The 24,795-nt window shown below is 39.8% G+C and overlaps 2 protein-coding genes across 2 annotated transcripts in view; both read right to left on the reverse strand.

The window, feature by feature from the left end:
• LOC110983786 (BMP and activin membrane-bound inhibitor homolog) overlaps positions 1 to 12,001 on the reverse strand; it is a 29,366-nt gene extending 17,365 nt beyond the window's left edge. The window contains exon 1 of the mRNA XM_022243348.2: positions 11,407 to 12,001. Coding sequence (XP_022099040.1) covers positions 11,407 to 11,500 — 94 coding nt within the window. The 5' untranslated portion in view covers positions 11,501 to 12,001. The remainder of the gene's footprint in view (positions 1 to 11,406) is intronic.
• Positions 12,002 to 17,344: 5,343 nt separating this feature from the next.
• LOC110983807 (uncharacterized) lies at positions 17,345 to 24,663 on the reverse strand. Its single transcript, XM_022243371.2, has 4 exons — positions 24,166 to 24,663; positions 18,768 to 18,933; positions 18,313 to 18,443; positions 17,345 to 18,126 (listed from the first exon to the last, which is right to left on the reverse strand). The coding sequence occupies exons 1-4, from the start codon at positions 24,245 to 24,247 to the stop codon at positions 17,816 to 17,818; spliced, it is 690 nt and encodes a 229-aa protein (XP_022099063.1). The 5' UTR covers positions 24,248 to 24,663; the 3' UTR covers positions 17,345 to 17,815.
• Positions 24,664 to 24,795: the final 132 nt, after the last annotated feature.

Here is a 24,795-nt window from a genome sequence, read left to right on the forward strand (position 1 = left end):
TCTATCATATCAGTGGTGTGACGAGAAAAACAGGAGAGGTCCGTGACGGAACAGAAAGAAAAAATTTCAGGGACTTTTGGCCATAAAAATGACCAAGAGGAAATGTTAGGAATATAGGTGACTGACTTTATCGACCAGCAAACCCTCTGACGTTAACATAACGACTTACTTTTTCTAAATATGAACTGCAAGTGAAACAATCCTTCCACAAAAAGTACATGGTCGTGCAAATAAATATACAACGGACTGATATTCAAATATCTTTCTTTAACAGCAAGCATTGATAAAAAAAAATCTCAAGAGGACTAAAGTGGCAGTTTCTTACGGCAGCCACCGGATATGACTTCACAACGGGTTAAAATAGCAAATCGCACGCATGCAACTTCCCCCGTGTCACTTCACCGCCAACCTTTCGTCCCTGAGCAAACCAACTGACGAAGCCGCCACACATCACACACTGTGGACACACCTCCCTGATGTTTGACACTGCAAAGAAAAGCCGCAGTAATTTGGTTTGTAGATGAGTTTTAAGTCAGTTCTACCTGCCTCGGATTACGCATAACAGAACACATATCCTGAGGGACTGCGCTTAAAAATGACCCGCTTACTGACGCCGGATGAAAACAGCGTTGCTATTAAGCCTTTGTCCGCGTGTTAGTCACTGAATGGGACTTGTGGACAAATAACTTTGATACAGACCAGACTCTGTCTAAATAGTTTGAAATGGAAGGACTCAGGTAATCTGAAACATGAGAAGCGATGTGTGAGAGGGAACTTAAGCGGTCACTGAGTTACATGTCTGACTTTGGTGTACCGTAGACCTAGGAACATCGGCTCCTGGATTGTCTCGGGCGAAGATGTAAAGGATACGTCAATTAAATCATTAAATAAACGAATCCTGAGGTTTCATACTGCAAAAAATTCTATCCTGTGTATTCCCTATATAAAGCTGAAATTAGGGAAACTATGTTACAGTTTAACGGTATACGTTTGAATTTATTAATGTGTTTATTAATTTCTGACAATGCCAAAACCAAACGATATCTGCACTCTTTGGTTTGTTCTGTACCGTCATTCCCTCGCGTCCTCGGTACTACTTTATCACAGATACAAACGTCATATGAATATGTAGTTGACATCTTCCTCTTCCAAGGCAGTTCATGTTTTCAGGTATACACAATGACAGGCCAAAGCAATGCTGTATTTCTTCAATATTTTTTTCTCAATTAAAGCTACCCCTTTTTCTGCGCAGTGCGACTTCAACACGCGGCACCCCGAGAGCTAGGCATGTCAACCAACAAAGAGTACGTAACAACTATTTATCCGTGGCATTGAAACAGGTGACGTTTATGACAGTGAACCAAACAAAGCTTAGAGCAAATAATGTATGAACCTGACTGAAGTAGCAACAAAGATGGTGCTTTAACAATCAATATTTCAGCACAACAAATACATGTACCAATCTAAACAAATACTCCATTGCCCGTATCATAATTTGCAAGACTGTGTATCTGGCAAAAAAACGAGTAAAGCTTGATATCTGCATCAAGAGAGGCTAAACTACCATGCAATGAAACTATCTTGTTAAGTAAAAGTTGGTCAGCTAAATGAAGGTAGCCTATACAGTTTGCTTCGAACTTAACCACACCTTTCCATTTCCCCTTTCCATTTGCACTGTATAGCCCTCACTGACCAACTTACAAACCAAATATTATATCAAAATGTCGGGTTCCAAGAAAATGGTTATGTCTGAATAGACGCTAGCATAATAAATACATGTATCTTAAATTAGCAGAACAAAGAAACCTCTTTCATATTTGCATGTCATCTTTTTCAACATGAAGGCACCGTCCAGCCGGCCGTATTCATGGATAAGCATATTTGATCGTCTATCCAGAGAAGGATAACAATGAGTGTTTTAACAACAGATAGAAAGACTAGCAGTTTTGCTGAGTAATTTGGGAAGAATTGGTTTTAAATAGAACAATTATTTGATCTTTGATTGTCCATAAAATGCCTTAACCATAATGCTCCAATAAGATTCCAGAGCTACGTACAATCTACAGTGTTTTTTCTCGAAATAATAATGAAAGTGAATTTGTAATCTAACAGAAAGGCTGGTTAGAGAGATACAAATGCTGGTATTTGCAAATTATGTTAAAATTATCCGATCTGTAGAAATGTAAGACAGTGCACAAGAGCTGGACAAATTATCAAATAATGTCAAAGCATAAAAGGAAAAAATTACCAACAGTAAATTTAAGTAGTGTAAAGAATTAATTTAAAATTTAAGACTGATACAAATTGTATTGGGCAGGTTGTGTAAGGTAAAATTTTCAACCATATCCCAACGAAAAGGAAATTTCAAGCAGCAGCCAAGCACAAATGAACAACTAAAATATTCATCCAACTTTTCCCGCAGTCTGTCAGATATGATGGATTGAATTCCGGAGAGACCAATTACTGTAATCATTGTCCATCTTGGCCTAAGAGGCTCAGACGGGGGATGAAGAATTGATGTGACGAGGACCAATAGGCAAAGGGAGGGGTGCAGAGAGGGTACAGCATGTGATGTAATGAGAGAGTTTGAGCAGAGTGTCATATCGGGCCACCGCGGGGTGTCGATGTAGATCCTACGGATGTGTTTACTGTCTCGTCAAGGTGAGCAATGGACCACAAGGTTGCCAGGTCATCATCAAAACATTAAGTAAAAACGACGTTAAGAAAAACGTACAGTACCTTGACATGTTGTTCAATACCTGTGCACAAGACACAAAAATAACTTCTCCTTCAATTATACATCTTATTAGTTTTATTTCCTCATCAACGATATTAATTTAATGTATTGTGCTGTTTAAAACGCAGTTATTTTTGCTATGTTGTTTGTGGAATTAGTCCTACTGAAAAGTTTTTGGGGCATTCGTAGGTTTTTCGCAGATAAACAAGACAAACACAACTCAAATCAATGTTAAAACCATGGTAAATTAATATAAATGTACATGAACTTCAAAATTTACAATGCAGTTTACCTGATGCGCATGCGGACAAATTTTCACGAAAGCTTAACCATAAAAGTCAGTTCATAGTATCGGTAACAAAAATTAATACGTCATGTCATGAATATGCATGATACTAGATGTAATCTGTAGTTAAATGTAGGTTAATGACTCTCCATGCTTGCAATAATGAATATTAAATGACATTTGGGAGGGACATTAATCAGTCTGGCTCCAGTTAATGACTACGCTTGGAGCGTGTAACTCTGAGGTTAGTTAAATTGGGGAGACTTAGTGTCTCCTGACTCTTCACGACTAACGAGACTCCAAGATAATGAGGATAGTAAGCTAGACCTCAAAAGGCCAGTTAGAAATATGAAATGGTTTGTTGGGGACACAATATTCTTTCTACCACAGCTCACATCTACGATGTCTCATTAATTTGAAAGATTTTATGTCGTCATAATGGCAAGTGACTGGGTTAGATATATGTTTGATATTAGAACCAGCTATTCTTAAATCGCAAGCAAAGTCCATAGTTACATCACCAAGATTTAAACCACATGAACATGAGATGATGACATGAGCTTGTAACTCCTAAAACACATTCCAAGTGAAGACAGGTCATACGCTAGATGTAGGTCTTATCATTCAAATCAAGTTGAATTGGATAACTGAAATAACTTAAAATGGGTCCAACCAACGTAAATGAAGCTCTGACCTTTTGAAAATTCACAAGTAGCATGCAACACTAAACGTAACCTCAAAATTTTTCTCTTTCAGAAGAATTTAAACAGATATGACACGGAGCACAGCACAGATCGTTACGAAAAAAAAGACGTAGGAAGAGACCTGTGCCTGCATGTATGTATTAAAGTAAACAGAGAACAGAAATGGAAATCGATAACATGCATTAGCTTTTTATTGCCAAGCTTGGAATCTGAAATATATACTTCGGGTTGATATTACGAGATTCCTGGGGCTCTTTTAGCTACCTGCAACCGAGATGTTACTCCAGTGAGACTATAGCCAGGAAGCTACATGTAAAGTCAGCAGACTATCACTCTGTTTTGACCTCTTCACCATTATGGCTTCACTCAGTAAAGGAACATTTCAACTTAAAACGAGAAAAAAACACGGAAATACCAAATAGGTGATTCTGAAAATTTGAAAAAAATTGGTATTATGAGAACGATGGACTTTGGTATCAGAATTTAAAAATTCCTTCTCGATGGATAAACTTTTTATATTGTAAATTGTTTATTTCTTTTATTTCTCTGGATTTCGAGAATAATCTCAATCTTCGAATTAGAGTAAGAGGTGTCATGTTGATAAAAGCCATCCCCGTTAACACTATAATCTGGAAAATGGCGTGCAACGTGTACACTCAATTCCATTCATTTACCACAGCACAATACATGTATCGATAGGATCGTACTCGTAGTAGGCCTACTACTGTTTTCACAGTTAGCTCTCTGGACACGTAAATATCAGGACGGTGAAGTGCATGTATGCATGGTCTGTCAACATATCAATAATTCAATCTGAGTGAATTCGAATTATCTCTGCATGACAAGAAGATATACAAGATAAGCAGGAAGGAGTATAGCGTGACGTCCGCAAAGTATTCATTACATAACGCCGTAACGCCAGTCCTTCCGCACACTGATGAATTCAACGGCCGTTCAACACGGCTACAATTCCCTAACGACCAACCATCCTGCCAAAAATTTTGCCGAATAATAATTACGGCGCCTAATCGTCGGCAGCACGCAGCAACGCGTCCAATACTATGGATTCCATGTCCAACGGTGATAAGGCAAATTAACAGATGTAAAACCTATCGGTCTCGTAAGATTCAAGCTCCTGATTGGCTGGGACATTCTGAACGCGCGCCAAACTCAATAGTTCAATCATTTTCACACCTACATGCATGAAATAGACTGATACCCACTAATGACTCCTCAGTCCTCTGGCTTAAATGATGCTGAGCCTCATATGACCTGCCCAGAAACTACACCAACTCGTATCATTCGACTTTTTTTTCTAATAATTCAAGAAATCTATAAAAAATCTTGTAAAAAGTTGTAAGCAAATTGTAAAGAAGGCTGAGATAACGATAAGAGCCAAGCAGGCTGGTACGCCCGACAACACTCCATTTTACCTTGTTAAGATGGAATTCACAGCTGAGCATTCACTATAACTTCCATGGTTACCATGGCAGCAGAATGTCGTCTCGGTGTCGTCTGCTTCTTTAATGGCATCGACCACAATGACTGAACACTGAGTCGAGTTCTCCTCTGCAATATTGATATTCGATGCGCAGTACTGCCGATACCAGAAGCGGGAAAACATTTCTTCTCTAGAGATGAATTCCATTTGGACCTCAAGGCCACAACGCATCATCGTCAAATTAATTTCTCGCGGTTGTTCATGTTGGTAGGTTCCTATATGAGGGAATGCAGACCTCTCCAACCATAAAATGCGTTTTTAAATGGACCGATTTTACGCAGATTCTAAGTTATAAACTTAACCGTACAGCGTGCGATGCAAGACAGTATTCCACTTTCAGAACCCAGGAATCATTCTTTCATTTTTAACTTCAATAAAAGTCCCAAATTCCGGACAGAAGAAATAAATGCATAGAAATTGGAGCATTTCGAAAGAAAACAAAGCAAATCAAATAAAAAACATGAAAAAATAATTCGAGGGCATTGTAAAGTGGAGTCATTAGAACATAGAGTGTACAACGTGTAAAGCAGATCGTGTCACATGCTGGCTTGTGATTTTAGTTCGATTTAAATCCTGCTTTGTTGAGTTCTTGTATAATGAATTTCCTAAACCTCACTGTATGCTCAGCCCTTTAACCGTTCTGTAGTTAGGGCAAAACGGACACACAGCATGGACATAACTAACAAGCATAAGTAAACTCATTTCGCCGTAATCGGCCTAGAGCATTCGCTTGCAATCACCGTTAACGTTGCTTGGTATGTCACATCACTGAACAAACAGTATTCTTTAGACGTTCATTCATGCATATATAGACGCCTGAGGCTACAGACTTGACTAGTAACTACACAAGGAGTCGGGGCCACTACTACTATTTTAAATGTAGCCTGCCTGAATCGGGACCCAGCAATGTATAGTACAATGAGGGTCTTTGATGGAGGAAAACTATAATTCAATCATTGCTATGGAAAAGGATCTGAACTTTGATTATGATACAAAATTCTTGAAAATTGTTTTCGATTCATGTAGTTGACTCTTCTGTATACCGAACGACCAAGAAACATAAGCCTAAACCTACGATGTTTTGCTATAAGCTGACAAACACTAGTCACAACGAAGAAGTGTAATTAATCTCCTGTCATCTTCCTTCTCAACGTAGCAATCAAGGTTTTTTGGTGATGGAACCGAAATATGCTGAATGGCTGTGAGGTTAAAAACCAGAAATGGTTCATTAATCATGATTCTACATAAGATCCAGCGATACAAATTAAATATAAGAACTGATACATCTGCAATGGTCCAATTCAAAACATTTGAGTTAGCAATTTTCGACCGTCAAATGTTGGATGAATGAAGGGTGTTCTCTTGAGAGAAATAGTCTCCTACCAACTGGCATTTCCTTTGCATCTTGACAGTAGCACATGTCATTAATTTCATACAGAAACATTCTCATCATTGTAAAGCTAGTTGTCAATGAACTCCAACTTCAAGTGCATGGTTTTTGGAAATGACGTCTCAAGGCCAGACTCCATGGACTTAGAGGAAGTGGCAATCCCCAGCGCCGTCTCGTGGGTTCCGTATGCCGAAATGATTCATTGTCTACGAATTATGCCGCATGAGAGAAAGATAGTGGCAAGCCTGAGAAAAGAATAGCAACAGTAGTCAATAAGTATTGCAGTAGGAACCCCAGCTCGATTGTTCAGGCTTTGACCATGACCACGCTGTAACAGCGGTCATGGTAATGCATGGAAACAGTACATACATGTACATGTAAGCACGGCACAACACCATGAGCATGGCAGCAAATGGAGAAAGCACTGACAAAAAAATCCCTCGTTAACAACAGTCGCTGTTCCAAACTCACTTCTGCAGTCAATCCAAAAGATTAAAACCATAACATCCAGACACTTTCACGATCGCAAGTTGCTGTAAAAGAATTTATAATGTGACAGGTGGAGGCTAGGAAAATTGGGCGAAAACCACACGAACAGTACCATCACTTAATGAATCTGACTTCAAGACCCCAAATTAAGTGATTTTCATTCATCATTTTACGCTGTATTATAACTACCCCCCCACACACACACCCCACACATTTGCTTTAGTATTTGAAGATCACAGGACGGAGAAACACAATGAACCGATACTTACAATATATCACAACTTGAATAAAAGAAATGAGGGAAATAAATAAACTCAGTAGCTTGGAGTGAAAATCTTATTCTTATTTCTATTCACATGTTCCTAAAACTTTCCTTCGTCACACCATTTTCTCGATTCCGGATAACCGATCGCAACAACCAAAGAGGAAATACCCTTCACCATTGCATCCAGAACAAGCAACGTTTTGACGATAAAATGCTTTTGACTACTAAACGTTGCTATCACAGTACGCATATTAACACCAAATTAGTCATTAGAAACCAGGCTGATTATGCTGGTACCCTTGGCAATTCTGCTTTCCATGCGGGATTTGCAGTTTGTCTCTTATGAGGGATGATTGGCAAGCACAATTTATACTAGCGAAATTAACCTGCCTGGTATACAGGCTACAATAATCAAAGGACATAAGTTTATTCTTCCTCATTCGGAGCAAATTTGCTTTTCTTACAATCAGTGAATTGTGGAAAGATATCATCCACCCGGACTTTGAACAAAGTGGTGCCGAGTTGTCGTCTCCAACCAACTCGAACCTTTCCAAAAGGTACCCTGCAATATTTCCGTCATACACGCTTCAGTGGAGTACAAGGCGTGAACACAAACAATAAACGCACTTTCGGCGCCAAACTGGTGACGTATCTTCTGCATTTATTGTACTTCGATTGAAACAAGATGAGGTATTACATGTGTGTATTAGCTGCTCACGAAAACCACATGGAAATGCGATTTAAAATAAAAAAAACTTGGTTTAAAAAGTCTGACGCTACAAACCGTCAGGAAAGTTGCAGAATTTATATTGGATCATATTACAACTCGGAATGCAGCAGACTGGTTCCTGCTAAATAAAGTCATATGATACATCAGCAGTCGAACAATACACAAGGACCAATTGTTCCAGGCATAACTTCATGGTTACAATAATTGTCACATTCTCTACACGACAAAAGTTTGTTAGACAGAGCCTTTTTCACAAACGTGATGGGAAACTTTTCTTATCCATTCACGAAGCCATAATTTTATACACGATACGCAGTGGAAAGAGATGGCAATATTCAGTTTTCACGCATTTGTCTTACGGGTTATGGGGTATATGTACACGTACACGTAAATCGTTAGAACATTCAAAAACTGGATTTAAAATGTAAAATTCGGAGCCTCTATGCTGCGGGATTGATGATGAAATGACACGTCTTTGACATGACATTTTTAATTCATTTTGCATTCATCATTAGACAATAAAGACATAACACTTTTCTCGAATTCCGAAAAAGGAAGTCTTAACGCGTGTACACAAGGATTAGCCAAGGTATTTCACTATTCAAGAAGTCGAGGTGAGCTTTAAACAAGTTAATTTTGATCTCCTATTTATGACCTCTGACTATAGTAAATGTCTGTTCACTGATTGATAGATATACGACAGGTCGGTCTGGTCTGTGCATTTACAATCCACAAGCGACCTTGAGTCCATTTAGTTAGACACGATGTTGGCTTACAGTGACTGTCTTACACAATGATTCACTTCACAGCAATATCCTAACTTCCAAGCTCCAACGATTTAAAAACGCATTCACAAACACTCTAAGTCATTTGGTCAGTAAATATTGTCATAATTTTGTTATATTGTAACCATAAAGGGATCGGGAATAATACAAACAGAAAAATTGACTCTTGCGACGGACCGACTTCATCAAAAACCTCCCTCTGATCAGGAAAAAAATGTTGGAGCGTACGATAATAAAGGTCGTTGATAAAGGCCTAGTTCCAAAGATCATAAATTTGTGTACAGTATACGCGCTGAGCAAGCAAGCGAAGTGCTCTAGCATTTTGTATGTAGCCGTTTCCGAGGGGTGCTAGGTAGCCAATGAGAGCCCCATTTACAGCCGAACAGAGAATGCATCAAATGGACACCTAGTCCTACCAAGTTGCGTGATGTTTAACTATCTTGCGCCGTGCTCAAACGGAGTCGTGTGCGTAAATTATCCATTGCTTCAATACAATTCGCATGTTAAATTATGTAAAAAAAAAAGAATTGTATCAAACTTTGGACTCCGTCAGAGGTGGAAATAAAGAAGGGAAGTTGCAATAGCCGACTTGTCACCATTTGTCATATTGTAGAGTCCAATGGGGTGAAAATGTAGTGATGAACTCTGCGCTACACGAAGTTCTAGTAGGATGATTCAGTACTAATTGATGAAAGCAGACACTACGACTTGTCAGCAACAATGAATTGGGAATTTGGTGCTGTCGGATTACAACGGAATCCCTTGAAACAATATGAAGCCAACGGATAAAGTGGTCACCATTGGGTCTTCACTGTCTTGATAGACATTGAATGTCAGATCAGAATTTTAGTCAGTGGATCCTGCCTCTCGTACTCAAAACACCACGTTCTGTATTTCTCTTCCTTAAGGTTCTCAGGTCTCATCGTACTTATCATGAACATTGTGACAGTAAACTCCCAACGAAAAGGCTTAGAGATGCCCAAACAAGATGGAACAACAACACGGCCCTCTCTCAGCCAAACTCAAAGCAAAACCAACAACGGCAGAGAGAGGAAATCAATGCACTTAAGCTATTCTTGGTTCGTAGCCCGCCAGGCATTAGCGCCATTGGTTTGCAGGAAAAGTCGATTAATTCGCTAAGAATTGTGTACTCTACGCTATTATCCTCTGTGCTGTATTGGAGGACCGCTGTATTGTCTCCGTCAGGGTTCAGCAGATGATGCATTGTGTTGCCCATTTACTGCCCGAGTGAGACGGCACCAACGGTTCTGTGGGTCTGCCAGAACGATATTTGCTGGGTCATTTGCCAGTTTCAGACGCAGAGTTGAAGGGGGTTGTGTGCGGTTGACCCCCAAACATTCTCTCGCTGTACACTGCAGTGGTAGAGCTAGAGAAGATTTAGTTCTCCGTGCTTCGAGACAACAGAAATGAGTTCATTCTGCGTGACTTCATCCCTCAACTGAGTTACGCAGACAAGTTAAACTGGTCCTAATTGATCTTGCATTGCGTGGATTACAACATGCATGCCTGTCTATCGCCATAACCCGAACTCTGAATCACAATCTGGTTCCAAAAATTCCAGATTCACTGCTAAGATTACGCTAGTTCATGACAAACTGAACTTCTGAAGACATTATCAGGTCCTAACGTAACCAGGGCGCGTTTATTTCATTAACAGAACATCAAACGATTTTTTTCGAAGTTGTACAAAAACTTTCCACCAGAAAAGTGACTTGGTGTAGCCATCGTGAAGAAGAAAAGGAATATAAATAGACACATACCTCTAAACGTCTCGGTTGAGGAATGTTAACTGTCAAATAACACTAGAAGTGAACTCATTCAGTTATACTTCAACAGTGCCACTGACCACCATAGTACAAAGTCTGAGTTATGATGGGTCTCTGCTCCAGAAATTCCTGTATGGATTCTTCAAAACTACTCATTCCATCTGTCAGATACGGTCATCAGAATAGTACTTATTATGACCTCTCGACAGGTCACTATAGCTTGTCATAGCAACCACAAAGATGAATACTGATTGCAGCAAAGGGTAAAGACTAAAACGTGTCATGCTTGTCTTGCGAGACGACATCTGTGTTTAATTTATACCAGCGTGGCCAGCAGAATACATAAAGAAAGAGCTGAACGTTTTGTTCAAAAATCAATTGTAGAATGTAACTATTTCTAATGTTTCTATGGTTACTAACACACATAAGCTCATGTCAGCGTATGTAGTATTTATCATTATCTTTATAATTCCAATATACTGATGTTACTCTCATGCTTAAACTTTTATATATCAAATCAGATATAACAACTTATCAAGTAATTCATCACCTATAACAATTATGAAAATGTATTCGTACTTATCGACAAATATGACTGGCTTGCCATATCATGACCGCGAGCGGCGCGGGTGCCAAGAAATTCACTCTTCTTGATGATGCAGTTAACTAAAAATTAGGATAATGAAGAACGGCATTGAAAGAAGAAATTTTTGTACTGATTAGCAAACTTACCACATACAAGTCGAATTGTACAAGTACAAAGTAGGAGACAGGTGTAGAGACACACGGTGTAGACCGCCCGTGGCCCATTCACTTCGCGGTCCATGTTGCAAGTCTTTAGCTAGGTAAACAAATCCGCGATACAGTTACAGACTTCACGGTCTATATAACGCTGCTAATGCCGCTAGCGCTAAGCTAGCGCGGCATGCACCATGGACGCTGCAGTTTGACAACTGAGAATCGTAGCTGAAAATCCACTTGAAAACGGTTCCAGAAAAACCAGAACTTTCTCATATTAGCAGTAGGCAATGATAACCATTTCACAAGGGCAACATCGTTGTTGATAGAGCTTGAAGTAGTTAGGATACCGATCTCAACGAAATAGGCCCTACACATGCAGTTTGCGGTGAAAACATTGAGTGCACATGTACATGTACAATCTACAGAGTACGCATGCACAGACTGCTGAATATACGTACAGTACACTGTACATGTACATCCTGGCCTGGGGTACGGTCTATGAACAGTGAACGTAACGAAGCCTGGGCGCCGTATGAACTAGGCTCATTTGTTATCAAACGACCGTGAGTCGTGTATCCAGCAATTTGAGTGGACTACGAAATGAGGTGGGCGGAGCGATCAGGCGGACTGCTTGGTTCGGAACGTAATTATCGGCGCTGAATGCTGCCTGCCGCCTCGACGGCGCCGATGTACATGTACACTGTACATGTACTGTACATGTACAATGTACATGCTAAACTACCACGTTCAGAAAATCGCGGGTCCATATTCGCGGTGGTAGTCATATTGTTCAAACTTCAGAAGAACATTTCTTGATTCCATGATTTCCTCCAAAGTTAAATGTCTTTTTGTCATCATGAATTTCGAGTGAACCTGACGGACAAACTACTTAACAGTCATCTTATAAAGTAAAAGAATCCTACTCCAAATAAAAAGCTTGTTAACAGTGCATTCTTTAGAGAAACGTTTTTCTCAACAAAGGAAACAGATTAAAAAGGCAATAAGAAAAAAGGAAACAAAACAAAAATCTAGAATCAATTTTACCAATACTGCTTCAGGGAGTTCCGTTGTGGATTTGGTTTCCATTTATCTGTATGATACAAACCCGCGATTTAGTGACTAACTTTCTTAAATGCTCAAACACTGCGCATCCTGCTTTTCGTGAAAGGCCCAATCCCTGGAGTTCGTCTGAGTACAATCATGCTACAATGCTTACATATCCAAGGCATTGTAAGTTCAGCGATTAGGCCGATTAGCGTAGCGGGCCAGATACCTTGACGAGGCCCTTTCATTGTTCGTGTCAAGTCACCAGAAATGACAACGACGCCGCTATCGGGCGAACAGACGATGATTCATTGTATTCATAGCAAGAGGCCTCCACTACTGAAAGAAGACGCTGTTATGAATATTCATCAGGAGAAACTCACGCAAAATGTAATTACGAGTATAATTATTGCAATCTAAACGGTCCAAGCTTTTTCCACAGGAGGCGCCTTTTTTGTAGTTTTCTACGTCATTAGTTCAGCTGAAATCTCTGTGTGTTCTGCATTTTGTCATTACAAATCTGGAAAGAGCAAATTCTAAAGTAAAACTAAAAAGTTTCAAACGTAAATAATAGGCCTACGTAGTGGGTAATAGGCCTAATTAACTTTACAAAATGGAAAATAACGTCTTCATTTTCGTTAGTATATTCATTTACTTTTTATTTTTTGTTTTTTACTAATTCTTTTTCCAAAGTGAGGTGTACAGTAAAGTGATAAAGGTCAAGGCATTAATTCTATCTTTACCACTGAAGGAACGATTGGGGACGGAATTCACACTTTACGACGCATAGGTGACATTTTGTCGTTTTCCCGCATCCTCTCTTATAATTGAAAAATTCAGATCGGAAGCCAGCTGTCAATGGGAATCTGTTTGTACCTTCATGGTAAAGGTTATCTAGCTTACTTAACATTTGATAACCTCTCTTGTTTGCATGACACGATGATTTGGTGTACTTCCCCACACAGCGGGCTGAGTGTTATAGCAAAATAAAAGACAAGAAGTAGCCTAAGCTATCAAAATCTTCACATGAAGCTGCGCTTTCCACGGTCGAATCGAAGTTGAAAAAAATCAAAAATTTAATTTCAAATGACGGAATATGAGACGAGTCAAAGCTTACGCTGCTAACGGTGTAAGGCCAGACCGATAGCAGCGTAAGCTTTGGCTTTAGTAAAGGAGATAATAGTGGTTCCATTGGTGGAAAAGCTGTTACTCTCCTCATGCTTTAACTCTGCGCTCAAGGGTTACAGTCCAGCTAGAGTCGAATTCTTGCATTTTACTTCTTCCCTAATTTCATTGATTTCCCAGACACGCAATGAGAATGTTATCCTTCCCTATCTTCGTCGTTACAAGTAGCTTGACAGACAAGAGCAATAGAGATGGAAAAGGATTCGCAGCCTTCTCAAGGGCCGTGATCCCCATCGGTTAATCGACTGAAAAAATTATCAACACACCAAACTATCTGAATTCCTGCTAGCTAATATAATTTATTGCATGTTAGGGAAAAGTTCTAGAGCTTTTATTTTGGATAACGCTCCTGAAATCCTTTCCACGAAAACCTCAATCGATTTGTATTATATTTAAATGCAGGTTCATATGCAAGCATCATCGCAAATCCAGTACCTGAATTACAAAAAAATGAGGATGTCTACCAGAAATGAAAGACCGAACCCCGTCTGCCTTTGATAAAATTTATGATTAATATCCACATCTGGTGGGTCTTTTGTTAGTTCTGATGGCGAGAGTTTGCCGCATACGAGCCGGGACTATTGATCAGCTTGCCGGCTGGCTATCCACGGCTCCACGGGAGGTAAGACGCGGTGCACCGCCGCTGCTGGCTTGTTCTGCGTGGTGTTTCCGTGCGGGAGACAAATATCATGTCATTTCTTTTTTTTAATAATTCAGCTGGCATTGCCGGTGGTCTCAGCATGTTGGCGTGTCCTGTTGTATTAGTATGTTAGCCAGCTGGTTTTAAGTCACCAACCAGTAAAATTAAAATATGAAATGCTGCTCAAATTTATTTATGGGGTTCTACGGAATAACGAAGAGGTAGGTTATCCAAGAAATTGAAAAAAAGCTAAAACGAACAATTAACAGGCTCAAAGTGTTTCATTATTATTAAGATTTTATGAAATTATTGTTTTATGAATAACGTTGCCGGGAAAGATTCTAATTGACATGTATCTGTATAGATAGCCTAAAATGCCATAATGAAACTAACAATGATTTAGCAATAGCAAGACATACAAAAATGACAAGGAAAATATCTACGTAACCAAAACACAATAAAACTATCCTAGCTTTCAGCTTTCTAGTTTCGAAGTCACGTGATCGTGGCAAACCTAACTCCCATTGCAACATTAACACGTGTCGTCGTACAGTCCGTTACTAGCTTCACGCCATCAGAATACTCCCTAATCCGACAGGCGCCATTAGTTGGGGGAACAAAAACAAATGCTTTTCGATAAGAAGTATTCCACATGTTAGGAATACATAGTACAGAGGATAACAGAGACAACAACAGCCGTTATCATATGCATCTGATAAGAGTCCTAACAGCAAGATAAAATAATCCTAACAATCAGAGCATTATTCAGTAATCCGCGTCGGATTATTCGTTGGTTTACAACACCAGGATACAAGCAAGTACAAACAGACCGAACTGCCTAACTCTTCTGGAATGTTTTACGTCATGGGTGAGTGTTCGTGTTGATGAGATGGAAATGGGAGGAGCGAGTGAGAAGTGGGAGGGGCAGGTGGTGTGTTTATCGATATGCTTGATGCATATCTTTTGTCCACTTGCAATAATCGAAATTTCCTTAAAGGTAGTCTTGATCCGCATAGAAATCAGACGCCCTCTGATTGATAAAAGACCTCAACCTCTGCCGAATCTTTGCTCGGGAAAAATTGGAGTTAAGAATTCATTAGTGACTTTCCAGGACTGGAACTGACAACATTCAATCAGATCAGAGATTGATTTCAAGGTACATAGTTGTTGAAATGTTTACGATACACAACCATACAACAAATCGCACTCGTCTCCAAATGAAAGTGAAAGGACTAGTTCTCGCTTCAATTTGAAATATCAGTAGAAAGAAATCCTCGGTTTTAATTTGGATGTCGGATGTTGCCTATCCGAAAACATAAGTTTCCACTAACAGCTTTTCCTAAGATGGTTAACACGACTTAACTGGCCGGTACCTCAGTACTTGAGAAAAAGTGGATTGAATTTGTAATTTTTCCTGTTACGGTAATTGAAGGTCTCTTTAAGATCTTGTTTGTTTTGTTCTAATTTTATTGATTCCAAAGAGCATCAGCTCTCACAGTCTACTGTGGGACCTTAAAAAGGATAGGATTTGACTTGTAACCGTGCCATACTGTAACTTTAAATGGACATCACCGCTAGACCACAGTCGCGAAATGCCCAGCTTTGTTTCCAGTGAAGTGCCCTCGATTTACTGTATTTCCAACAAATATTTCTAACAAAACATATATATTATTCCAGAGGGCATACCTGCAACTTTACAGGGCTTGCTTGAACAGAATTCAGATAAATAGCGTCTCCTTTAAAGGAAGAAGTTATTATTTTTCGCCTGCCAAAAATCCTCGCGAGGGACCAATTTAATCAACAGGCAACCAAAGATTGGCTCCATTTGGGGGCTCGATTTTTTCCGGAGCATTCCCATGCCCCTGAGGGTCGTGGATTTCCAGGCGCCCCAAGGACTACTGTAAAGCAAGGCTGCCGGATCCAACCCCTTTCAAACAGGGAAATGTTCCTCATCAGAACATGACCCATGAACGGTCTTTAACGGATACGTATCAAGAAATACACGATATGGATTGACATAGTTGGAAAATACACTGTCGTGTCCATATTAAACATGGGTTACAATAAACAGAATTTTGATGTCTTTACAAGTAGATTTTTTATTCGAAGTGATTTGGTTTTGTCATGTACAGTGAAGCGATGAAGCACAACTGACTGCTGTCAAACGATCAGTAGAGGGCGCAGTTCATAGCCTGCATGAAACATTCTGTTTGATCCTTGATCATTGCGGATGTACCGATTTCACAATAATCCCTAGTGTGTGGAATTCCCTGTGAAATGCCACGATTCAAAAGATACCATGTTGGCCATCCATTATAAAGTAAATAAAACCAGGTTGCAGTCACAACCATGCAGTGACAACCATTCAAAAAGGAAATGTTGCATTATAATGTTGATGACGTCGCAGCTGGTTTGACTTAACATTTGACCTCTACGATGTCTCACCTTCCCTTCATGCTACACGTTAATATAACATAAAATGTCAGAAATAGTGAATAGTCAGAAAGTGGTGGATGTTGATGAGCAACAATTAATTCATTCAGGAAATTTGATATAAAAAACCGATATTTCTTTACTGTATAGACCTGTTGAATGACAAAGGTTAGTTAAGGAAATGGGACACCAAAAGCAGTGTTCAGGATTGAGGAAAACTTGAGGGTAAAGGGTGGATAAAGGTATGAAATGGACGATAGGCACTGGGGGTAGGGAGGGGAACCGGGTGATGCCATTCTGGAGGTGTGCTGACCTGAAGTTTATAAGAGACGAATTTCAACAATGTTTTTATGAAATTTGATTTTTAAAATTGAATACAAACATAAATGGAAACAATATGATAAATAAAGGTAAAATGATACCGGTATACTAATAGCTGGTTAGCCATTGAATGTAAAAAATGTTACCAAACCGATCGGGGCTGGAGCTGGGGATTTATAGGTACATAGTTGCATCAGTGCAAATGCTCCAATGTTTTTCTCTCTCAAGAGCTCCCCCTCATTTCGGTTTAAATGGGTTAATAGAAATTTGATACAGAAAAGAAACAGATAAGGTTTCTACGATTAATTCATATTCACTTATCTGTATTTAATCTTTTTAAAAAGACAAACAAATCTCAATGCACTAACTTTAAACATGACAGCAAAGGACAGATGAGACAATTTCCCTGTTCCCATTTTTAATTTCTATTTCCAATTGAGTTATGATCTAAAATAAACCCTATGTCTGCCAAACATAATAGCAAGTCTACAGGCAGGCGACCTGAAATTCGAAGTGAATGCTATTGTTAAGCCCAGCGAATCTAATACATCTCCGACTCAAATAAACAAGACAGTAACTGGTGCAAGAGCAGGAACTTTGCTCGATCACATCTTTGTGTATGGAGCGGTTTCTACTGGTCACATGCTTGTAAATACCACCTATATGGACCAACATGTGATTGGAAACAAACACAGTGGTTTATACGTGTTGGTGTAATTCTCCGTAAGTCCCTGTAGCATATGACAAAAGCTGTTGGTAACTGATGAAAACCAGCCATCAAACTGGTACGCTACTTAAGAACTTCTCCCTCACGTATGGGTCACCAGTGTTGTATAATACGCCCCTGCCACGTCTGGTGGGCAACCCAGTAGTGTTCGTATTGGCGCCAAATTCACTAGTTCTGTGCCGTGTGCGTGACTGTTTTACTATGATGACAACAACGATGAGCAAGATTACAAACAGACAAAGAACGACGACCGGGAGTGCTATGATTAAAATGGGCTGCTTAACATTTTCAGCTTTTGGATCGGAGTTTTGAGCTGGTTGTTTCGAATTATGATGAGGGCGAATGTCCCCTGTCGGAAAGACTGTAAAGAAAAAAGTGACAATCAATCATTGCTGTCATATAAACACTTCAGTTTCTTAATAATCTAGTACTGACTAAAGTTAATACTCACTTGTATAAACTTTGAAACTAAACATCTTAATCAATTTGAGAATGAGTTCAATATCAATATCAATATCAATTTGAGTTCATATCTGCATGACGTCACCTTGGGCTGTCGTACTCTGTACAAGTCTCCTTGGCCATGCTGGAGGTGTTAAAATGACAGTGTCTGCATTACACATGGATTCTTTGCAGCACCGGAGATGAGGCCAAGGTGTCACAGGAACAAATGGCCTCCTTACAAGGGAAAATACACATCATATTTTGAAATAGATATATATAAGCTTTACTGGACAGAATAAAGTTCATTAAAATTTGTCTTTTCATGAGTCTCAGATACTGGTATTGAGTTCTCACTAGAAAAGGGTGCATTCTTCACATGTTGAAAATAAAATAATTTAAAGACGATGTCAAACCATGATTCACCAACTAGCAAAATATGCGGGCCAATATTGTGCCTTAAAAGGCATCCCGTGAACGTTTGGGGCAAGATTCTAATCATCACCACTTCAGCTAAGCTTGTCATTTAATTCTTACTGTAACAGGGGAATCCTTGAATACCTGTTTTCACAAAGCAGTGGCGTTTTCTCGTCGATGCAGCCACGCGTGATTGGTGAACTGCCGTCACGTTGATCAAGGTATTGGGTATAACATGAAGTTACTGCATGACATGTGACGCTTCCCGTATCGTTGCACGCTGCTGTTGTACATGCGCATATAAGCTGACCTGAAATAGACCATTGAAATGACTGAATTTGATTTTAAAAACGCTATCAAATTACTAATGTAACAATCTACATGTACACGCATGAATAAGTGAGTCTTTATTACCATGGGTGGGTTGATAAACGTTTTGCCCAAATTTCAGAGTTTGCGTTTGAAATGTAATAACTTAATCATTAAAAAGAAAACCAGTCTTTTTTATGGTGTCGTTTTCTCCCTTTTAATTTCAAGTTTGCTATAACTGCAAGAGTAGATAATCAGGGGCAGATCCTGGAATTTTCGGGGGGGGGGGCGTGGTTGCTCAGGCCCACGAGATTCTTTTATTGCCCGATTGTTGCAGACTGTAGTACGAGAATACAGAGGTGATGCATTACATTGTTACTGATACACATAATAATCCTCGCAGAAGATCTCTTTTATTGTAACTATTTTTGTTATTTCATTTATTTATTTAGATGGGGTGGAGGCTGACCCCAGCACCCCGCCCGATCCAGCACGCCTGATAATCTACTTATACTCATTTCACAGAGCCCAGCAGTTCAGCCGGGGTCGAGGCCACACTATTTTAGAATGCATTAATCGAAAATGAGACCAAAATAGACCATAAGACGGTATGGAGCAATGGCAAATTAATAGACATCAAATTCCGTTTTCCAATAAAGCTCCCATATACACTCAATGCACCGAAAAATCAACCAATGCCAAATCTGCCCACAAAGGCCGCGAGAATTGCTCCTCAAACTCCAAACCAAATGCTCAAAAATTCCCATTCCATCTGTGCAATTATTTCTTAATTTATGAAGCTGAGTCATCAGTGTCCAGAATACAGGGACAATGAAGATACGACCGTTGACTGGAAGCTGATATTAATGAATTAAATTTTGTAACGTCTCCCTTCCAATTACGCCAGCACGAATTGCTCAGTCACTTTTTATCGGTACATTGGTTGAATAAAAGCAAATATGACACAAATTACGGAACTTGTGGATATGAAACATTTCATTGTGGATTTTGAATCTTGCCTACAACCTTTTTTGCTCTTTAGAAATAAAAACTGGGTATATAAGCTACTCTCTGCTTATCACTGAAACTGCCAAACACGAATGTCTTGGACGGCAGACAATATTATTTTCCCTGATGACGTGCCCGTCCATTTTAATAAAGAGCGCCATCAGCGGCCAAGGAAGGTAAGTTGTATCTATCTTAATTGAATTATTTTTTCGTCACGCTACTCTGACCCTTGACACATTCTTAGTTTGCATAGGCTCCTTTGCTCTAACCAGAGGGCAAAACTGTCATAAAATCCCTAACATCAATAACACACAATTTTTAAATTTCCCTTCAGGTGATTTTTATACAATGTCATTTCACTGTACGAATGACATCATGAACGATGCCCCGGACAAAGACGAAGACTTGTGACGTTTTATGCAATGGAGGCATTTTTATTCCTCTGTGATTAAACCTTTTTTGCATCGCCTCAGTACTGGTTTCTGAAATCTCCGATTAATCCCCGGGTTACCTTGGCAAAATGATTGGGATAACGAGCATGGTAGGGGGTTGTGCCGTAGGCTATAAACGCATGGTACTCAATTACAGTCACAGCAACAGCCACCTGCTGGGTTTGTTAGTGTGTGTTTAAAGGAAACACAATGTAAATATTCCTAAAATTCGTAAATAACAACTAGTTGCCTGAAACGGGTGATTGAAGGCGCCAATGTGACATTTCCTGGGTTCGTGTGTTGTCTGCTTTTGCCAGAACTGATAAGAACCAGCGAACAGAGTGAACGAAAAGTTTCGTGTACCTTCATCACTACCGTACAGCGGGAACACATTCACAAAATAGTCTTTCCCAAAATAGACCATCTCGCAAGACAAACTCCGGTTAATCCAGATAGGCATTGCCCTTAGTGCCGAGCATACAACTATCGAAGCCCCTTTAAAGATGGACACGCTCTCGCCAGGAACATCATGCGTGCTGTGCGCTCGTGCAATGATGCTATTAATAAGACTACTAGCCTTGACCTTGCAAAAAGTACTTTCTTACGATTTTGCATTAGAATAACTGACCCTGTTGCTTTAACCTCCATGAATACCAAATGCCCACTGGATTCAGCGATAATTACCGCACAGTAATTATGTGCAGTTTAAGAGGCCTAATTAACCAGTTTTTGATTCAGAACAAGCAAAATGCCTCAGTGAATGTTTTACCCTTCCCCCATGGTTTTACGCATACACCAAGATAAGTTTATTAACCTAGATGAATGTTACATTTACGTTAGGCAACCAACTCCCCATAAGAAATGAATCATTCCCCAAACGAGGTGACCATCTGGTTCCATATCGTTAGATTTTATGTTGCCAAAAATATTGCATAATCAAGCTTGTCATACTTGCTGAAAAATCAATATTTTATTTATTTTTTTTTGTTTCAGCAAAGATCAGTACTCATAAAGATCCGATACATGTAACTAACAGACATGTGGTTATCCATAATAAACGTGGTGTTATTTCCCACACATTCCCAACCAGCACAGTGTAGATTTCAGTAAACTTCCCACCGACAGGACAAAATATATCCATGTGTTTGCCAGATTTAAATCTTGCCAGATTTCGTCATCTGTGGGCAGAGTGTGGTCCATTGCTTACCAAATAACCATTCACTCATTGGCTCATACGGGCGACACAATGTTCCTCGTCAGTGTATGGTTACCAAGACGAGGGGGATTGCCCTGTTTGACCCACTGTACACAGTATCAAAGACTCCCCAACGCGCGCTGACCACTCACAGACGACAAGACCGGTTGTTGTTTTTATTGGTCATGCCGCTAAATATGTGGACGAAATGTTGACTCAAAGCTGGTAGAAATACTCCAATATATAAGACGGCACATGAACGTCATGATAATTCAACACACTAACCCATCCAGTGTTCCGTTAACGTGACAGACATAAACTTAAGAAGTTCACCCGAGTGATTTTCTGGTTCATCTGAGTTGAGATTCTCACAAGAGTATTACCAAATGGAACCCTCCAAATAAATTTAAAAACAAAGAGTCCTAATTCCTTTTTCCCATGAAACAATTTTCGGCTAGAGGATTTTTTAGGGAGGGGGCCGGGGCGGGGGGCCTCACACAAAAACGCGATCGAAGAAAGGTGATGTTGAAAATGCAAGGGATGGTGTTTAAGGTATTAGAGGTATGTGTGTGTGCGTGTGTAGGGGGATCATCGAGGATCATCGAGGTTGAAGTTTGGTGCTCATTTTTTCTAATACATTAACGCAAAGAAAGTGATGAAAAAACAAGCCCCCGTGAAAAAAGAATAGACGAGGTTGAAGGGTAGACTGATGGGCCAGGGCTTTTAGAATTTGGACAGGGTTAGGCCTAAAGAAAAGACGGTAAAGCATCTTTCTCTCCCGAGGCGATCGGCCCGAGTTAAAAAAAAATGGCAAGACGGTATTTTTGTTGTCGGCGCACGACCAAAATATTTGAGAAATGAGCTCCATTTCATCACGACACTTAGGAAATGTTTAGGGAGAAGCCTGCAGTCGTTTACTATCCAACACGCTACTTTGAACGTCCAGAATGCTAGCTGTTTGTTTGAATTGGCAAGAAGTGTAAAAATACTTCACTTAAAATGGCAGGGAGCGAAATGTAAACACCGATCGCGATCCAGAAGAAGGCTGAGAAGCTGTGTGGAGCGGTCACCCCCCACCCGTCAGGAGAAGACGGGAATGCTTACATTATCATCCACGGTCATACTATCTTCGTAAACAGCAACCTGAATTATTCTAAACAATCTGGTGGGTATTCGGTCGGTCTGGTGTACTTTTTAAAGACGCCTTCTGAGGATTGATCGTTGAGGAGGTAATGCGACATCATCGCGCGTTGAGTTAATCATCATGCTACATCATCGAACGCTCAACATCTCTTCTGATCTTAGACGTACAATTTAACATAAACCTGCACGGATTAGCCATTTCTGCACCATGGTACAGATTATACTGGTACAAATCTTCTGTTGGGCTACTTTTTCATTGAGACTGAACTTCGTCCGACAAGTGTGCTCCATTAAAGACATCAATCAACGATTTTCTTTCTGTTGCCTTGAAGAAAAAAGTTTGCATTATCAAATTTTGGCTCGCCGAGGCAATGTTAAGACGCGTCTTAAAAGATTAAACTTCGGTCAGACCAGCCATGAGACAAGACTAGTGATACACACAACATTGCACGTCACGCTGAAAACACACAGCTTACACGACTTCCAAGTGCATTTAACGAAAACCACTTCTTTTAAGACAAAAGCCTACTGTGTAGGGACGATTGTTGCCATGATGATAAATCTTTCGAGAAAAAACGACTCTAAAATAAACAGCGCGTTTCAATGAGTAACGTGACGGCTAGTAATAAGCGACCGTGCAACTCGTAAGCCAGAGCTTTTAAAAACAGATAAAGATTCTGTGTACTGTAAGTTTGAGGAATAACAACGGCAGACGTTGCGATTGAATACTACTAAATCATGAGATTCGATTGTACAAGCCAACTGGGTAATTTGGCCGGGTGCATTACAAAGTCCATCTAAAAGCTCCCTGTTCATGAAATGCACGTTAATGATTTATGAAACTCTCCTGTGTTTCGGTACAAAATTAATGTGGGACTCGATATGATCTGTACTATCACACGTCTAATCTCACGCGGTGCCTGCACTTCAAAGTCTGTCCTATCTTTTCCCCGGATTCAAATAAATGAGAATTTGAATCATGTTTCTACTCTGGTTAAAGAGCGTAGCCGTCTGGGAGCAAGGCCAAGCGGCGTACTTGCCCCAAGCCTAGGAACCGAACATTTGAGACGCTCCGTCGATTGCTAACAATCAAGCGTTGGTATGATTACAAATAAGAGAAAAAACAGTAGGAAAATTATTTAGAAATAATAAAATACACAAGAATACAACAATTGGCAAGAAGGCATCAGTTCTATGGCAAAATACGCGTTTTTGGTACCTTGGGGTGCACTAAACTTGTTTTTTGAAGACCAAGAGAGCATAAATGTATATGACCTTAAACATTTCTAAGTGAAATGTACGTTTATCTAAGAAAACCTCACTCTTTAAAATTTGACTGAAGAAAGAAATTAAGTTTACTTCTACATTAAACATCCATCATGTCTTGCTTACTCAAAGCTCTTGAAACCCATGCTAATCAGAAAAACATCTATAGTAAAATGAAATGAATACTCACCATATGTAACGTACGTCTTCATCTGCATCATAAAGACAAGTACAGCATACAGTCCCAGGACGCACATCTGCACCATAGCCATCTTCACATGTAGCTTTAGGTCTGGCCGCGAATTTATGTCCAAGCTGGAGGAGTGTTCAAACAAAGAATCGTATACAGGATATGCAACACTAAAACGTTGACGAAGATAGGTTTGCAGTGATACATACGCACTCACTCCTGCTGACGAATGCTACGAGATAAAACAAAACAAACTATTGCTCGAAGTGTCGACCAGATGTGATAAGGGAAAAAACCTTGTCTAATTTAGATATCGTAGAAAGTTCCAATACGATCACGGATGCGAGAAGGAAGTTAATCCATGTTTTGGATTTGGATTTAACCTAAGAAACACTTCGTCAGTACATCTGTTGTCCATGTGCTCAACGTCGTACAACTGCACAATCTATCAACACTGAGCTCAAGAATCGACCACGAATCGAATCAGCTCGGTTTGAAGTCCAATTTATTTCCAACAGAAGTCTGTACACACCAAGCATTACAAAGCTTCACGTCCGTCGGATTATAGCGACGTCTGTCTAACAGCACGTGAATAATTAATAGACCTGACTAATACACTCAATATCTAAG

Source organism: Acanthaster planci, linkage group LG17, assembly GCF_054643075.1.
Source record: "Acanthaster planci isolate LZ-2023a linkage group LG17, COTS_SCS, whole genome shotgun sequence".
NCBI classification, from domain to species: domain Eukaryota; kingdom Metazoa; phylum Echinodermata; class Asteroidea; order Valvatida; family Acanthasteridae; genus Acanthaster; species Acanthaster planci.

Excerpts from the sequence above, each read along its gene's own strand:
- LOC110983807 (XM_022243371.2), bottom strand. The coding sequence starts at position 24,247 with ATGGCTATGGTGCAGATGTGCGTCCTGGGACTGTATGCTGTACTTGTC. Across the intron at positions 18,444-18,767 it reads CCACTGCTTTGTGAAAACAG|GAGGCCATTTGTTCCTGTGA; the intron begins GTATTCAAGGAT and ends TTCCCTTGTAAG. Across the intron at positions 18,127-18,312 it reads ACAGAGTACGACAGCCCAAG|TCTTTCCGACAGGGGACATT; the intron begins GTGACGTCATGC and ends TTTTCTTTACAG.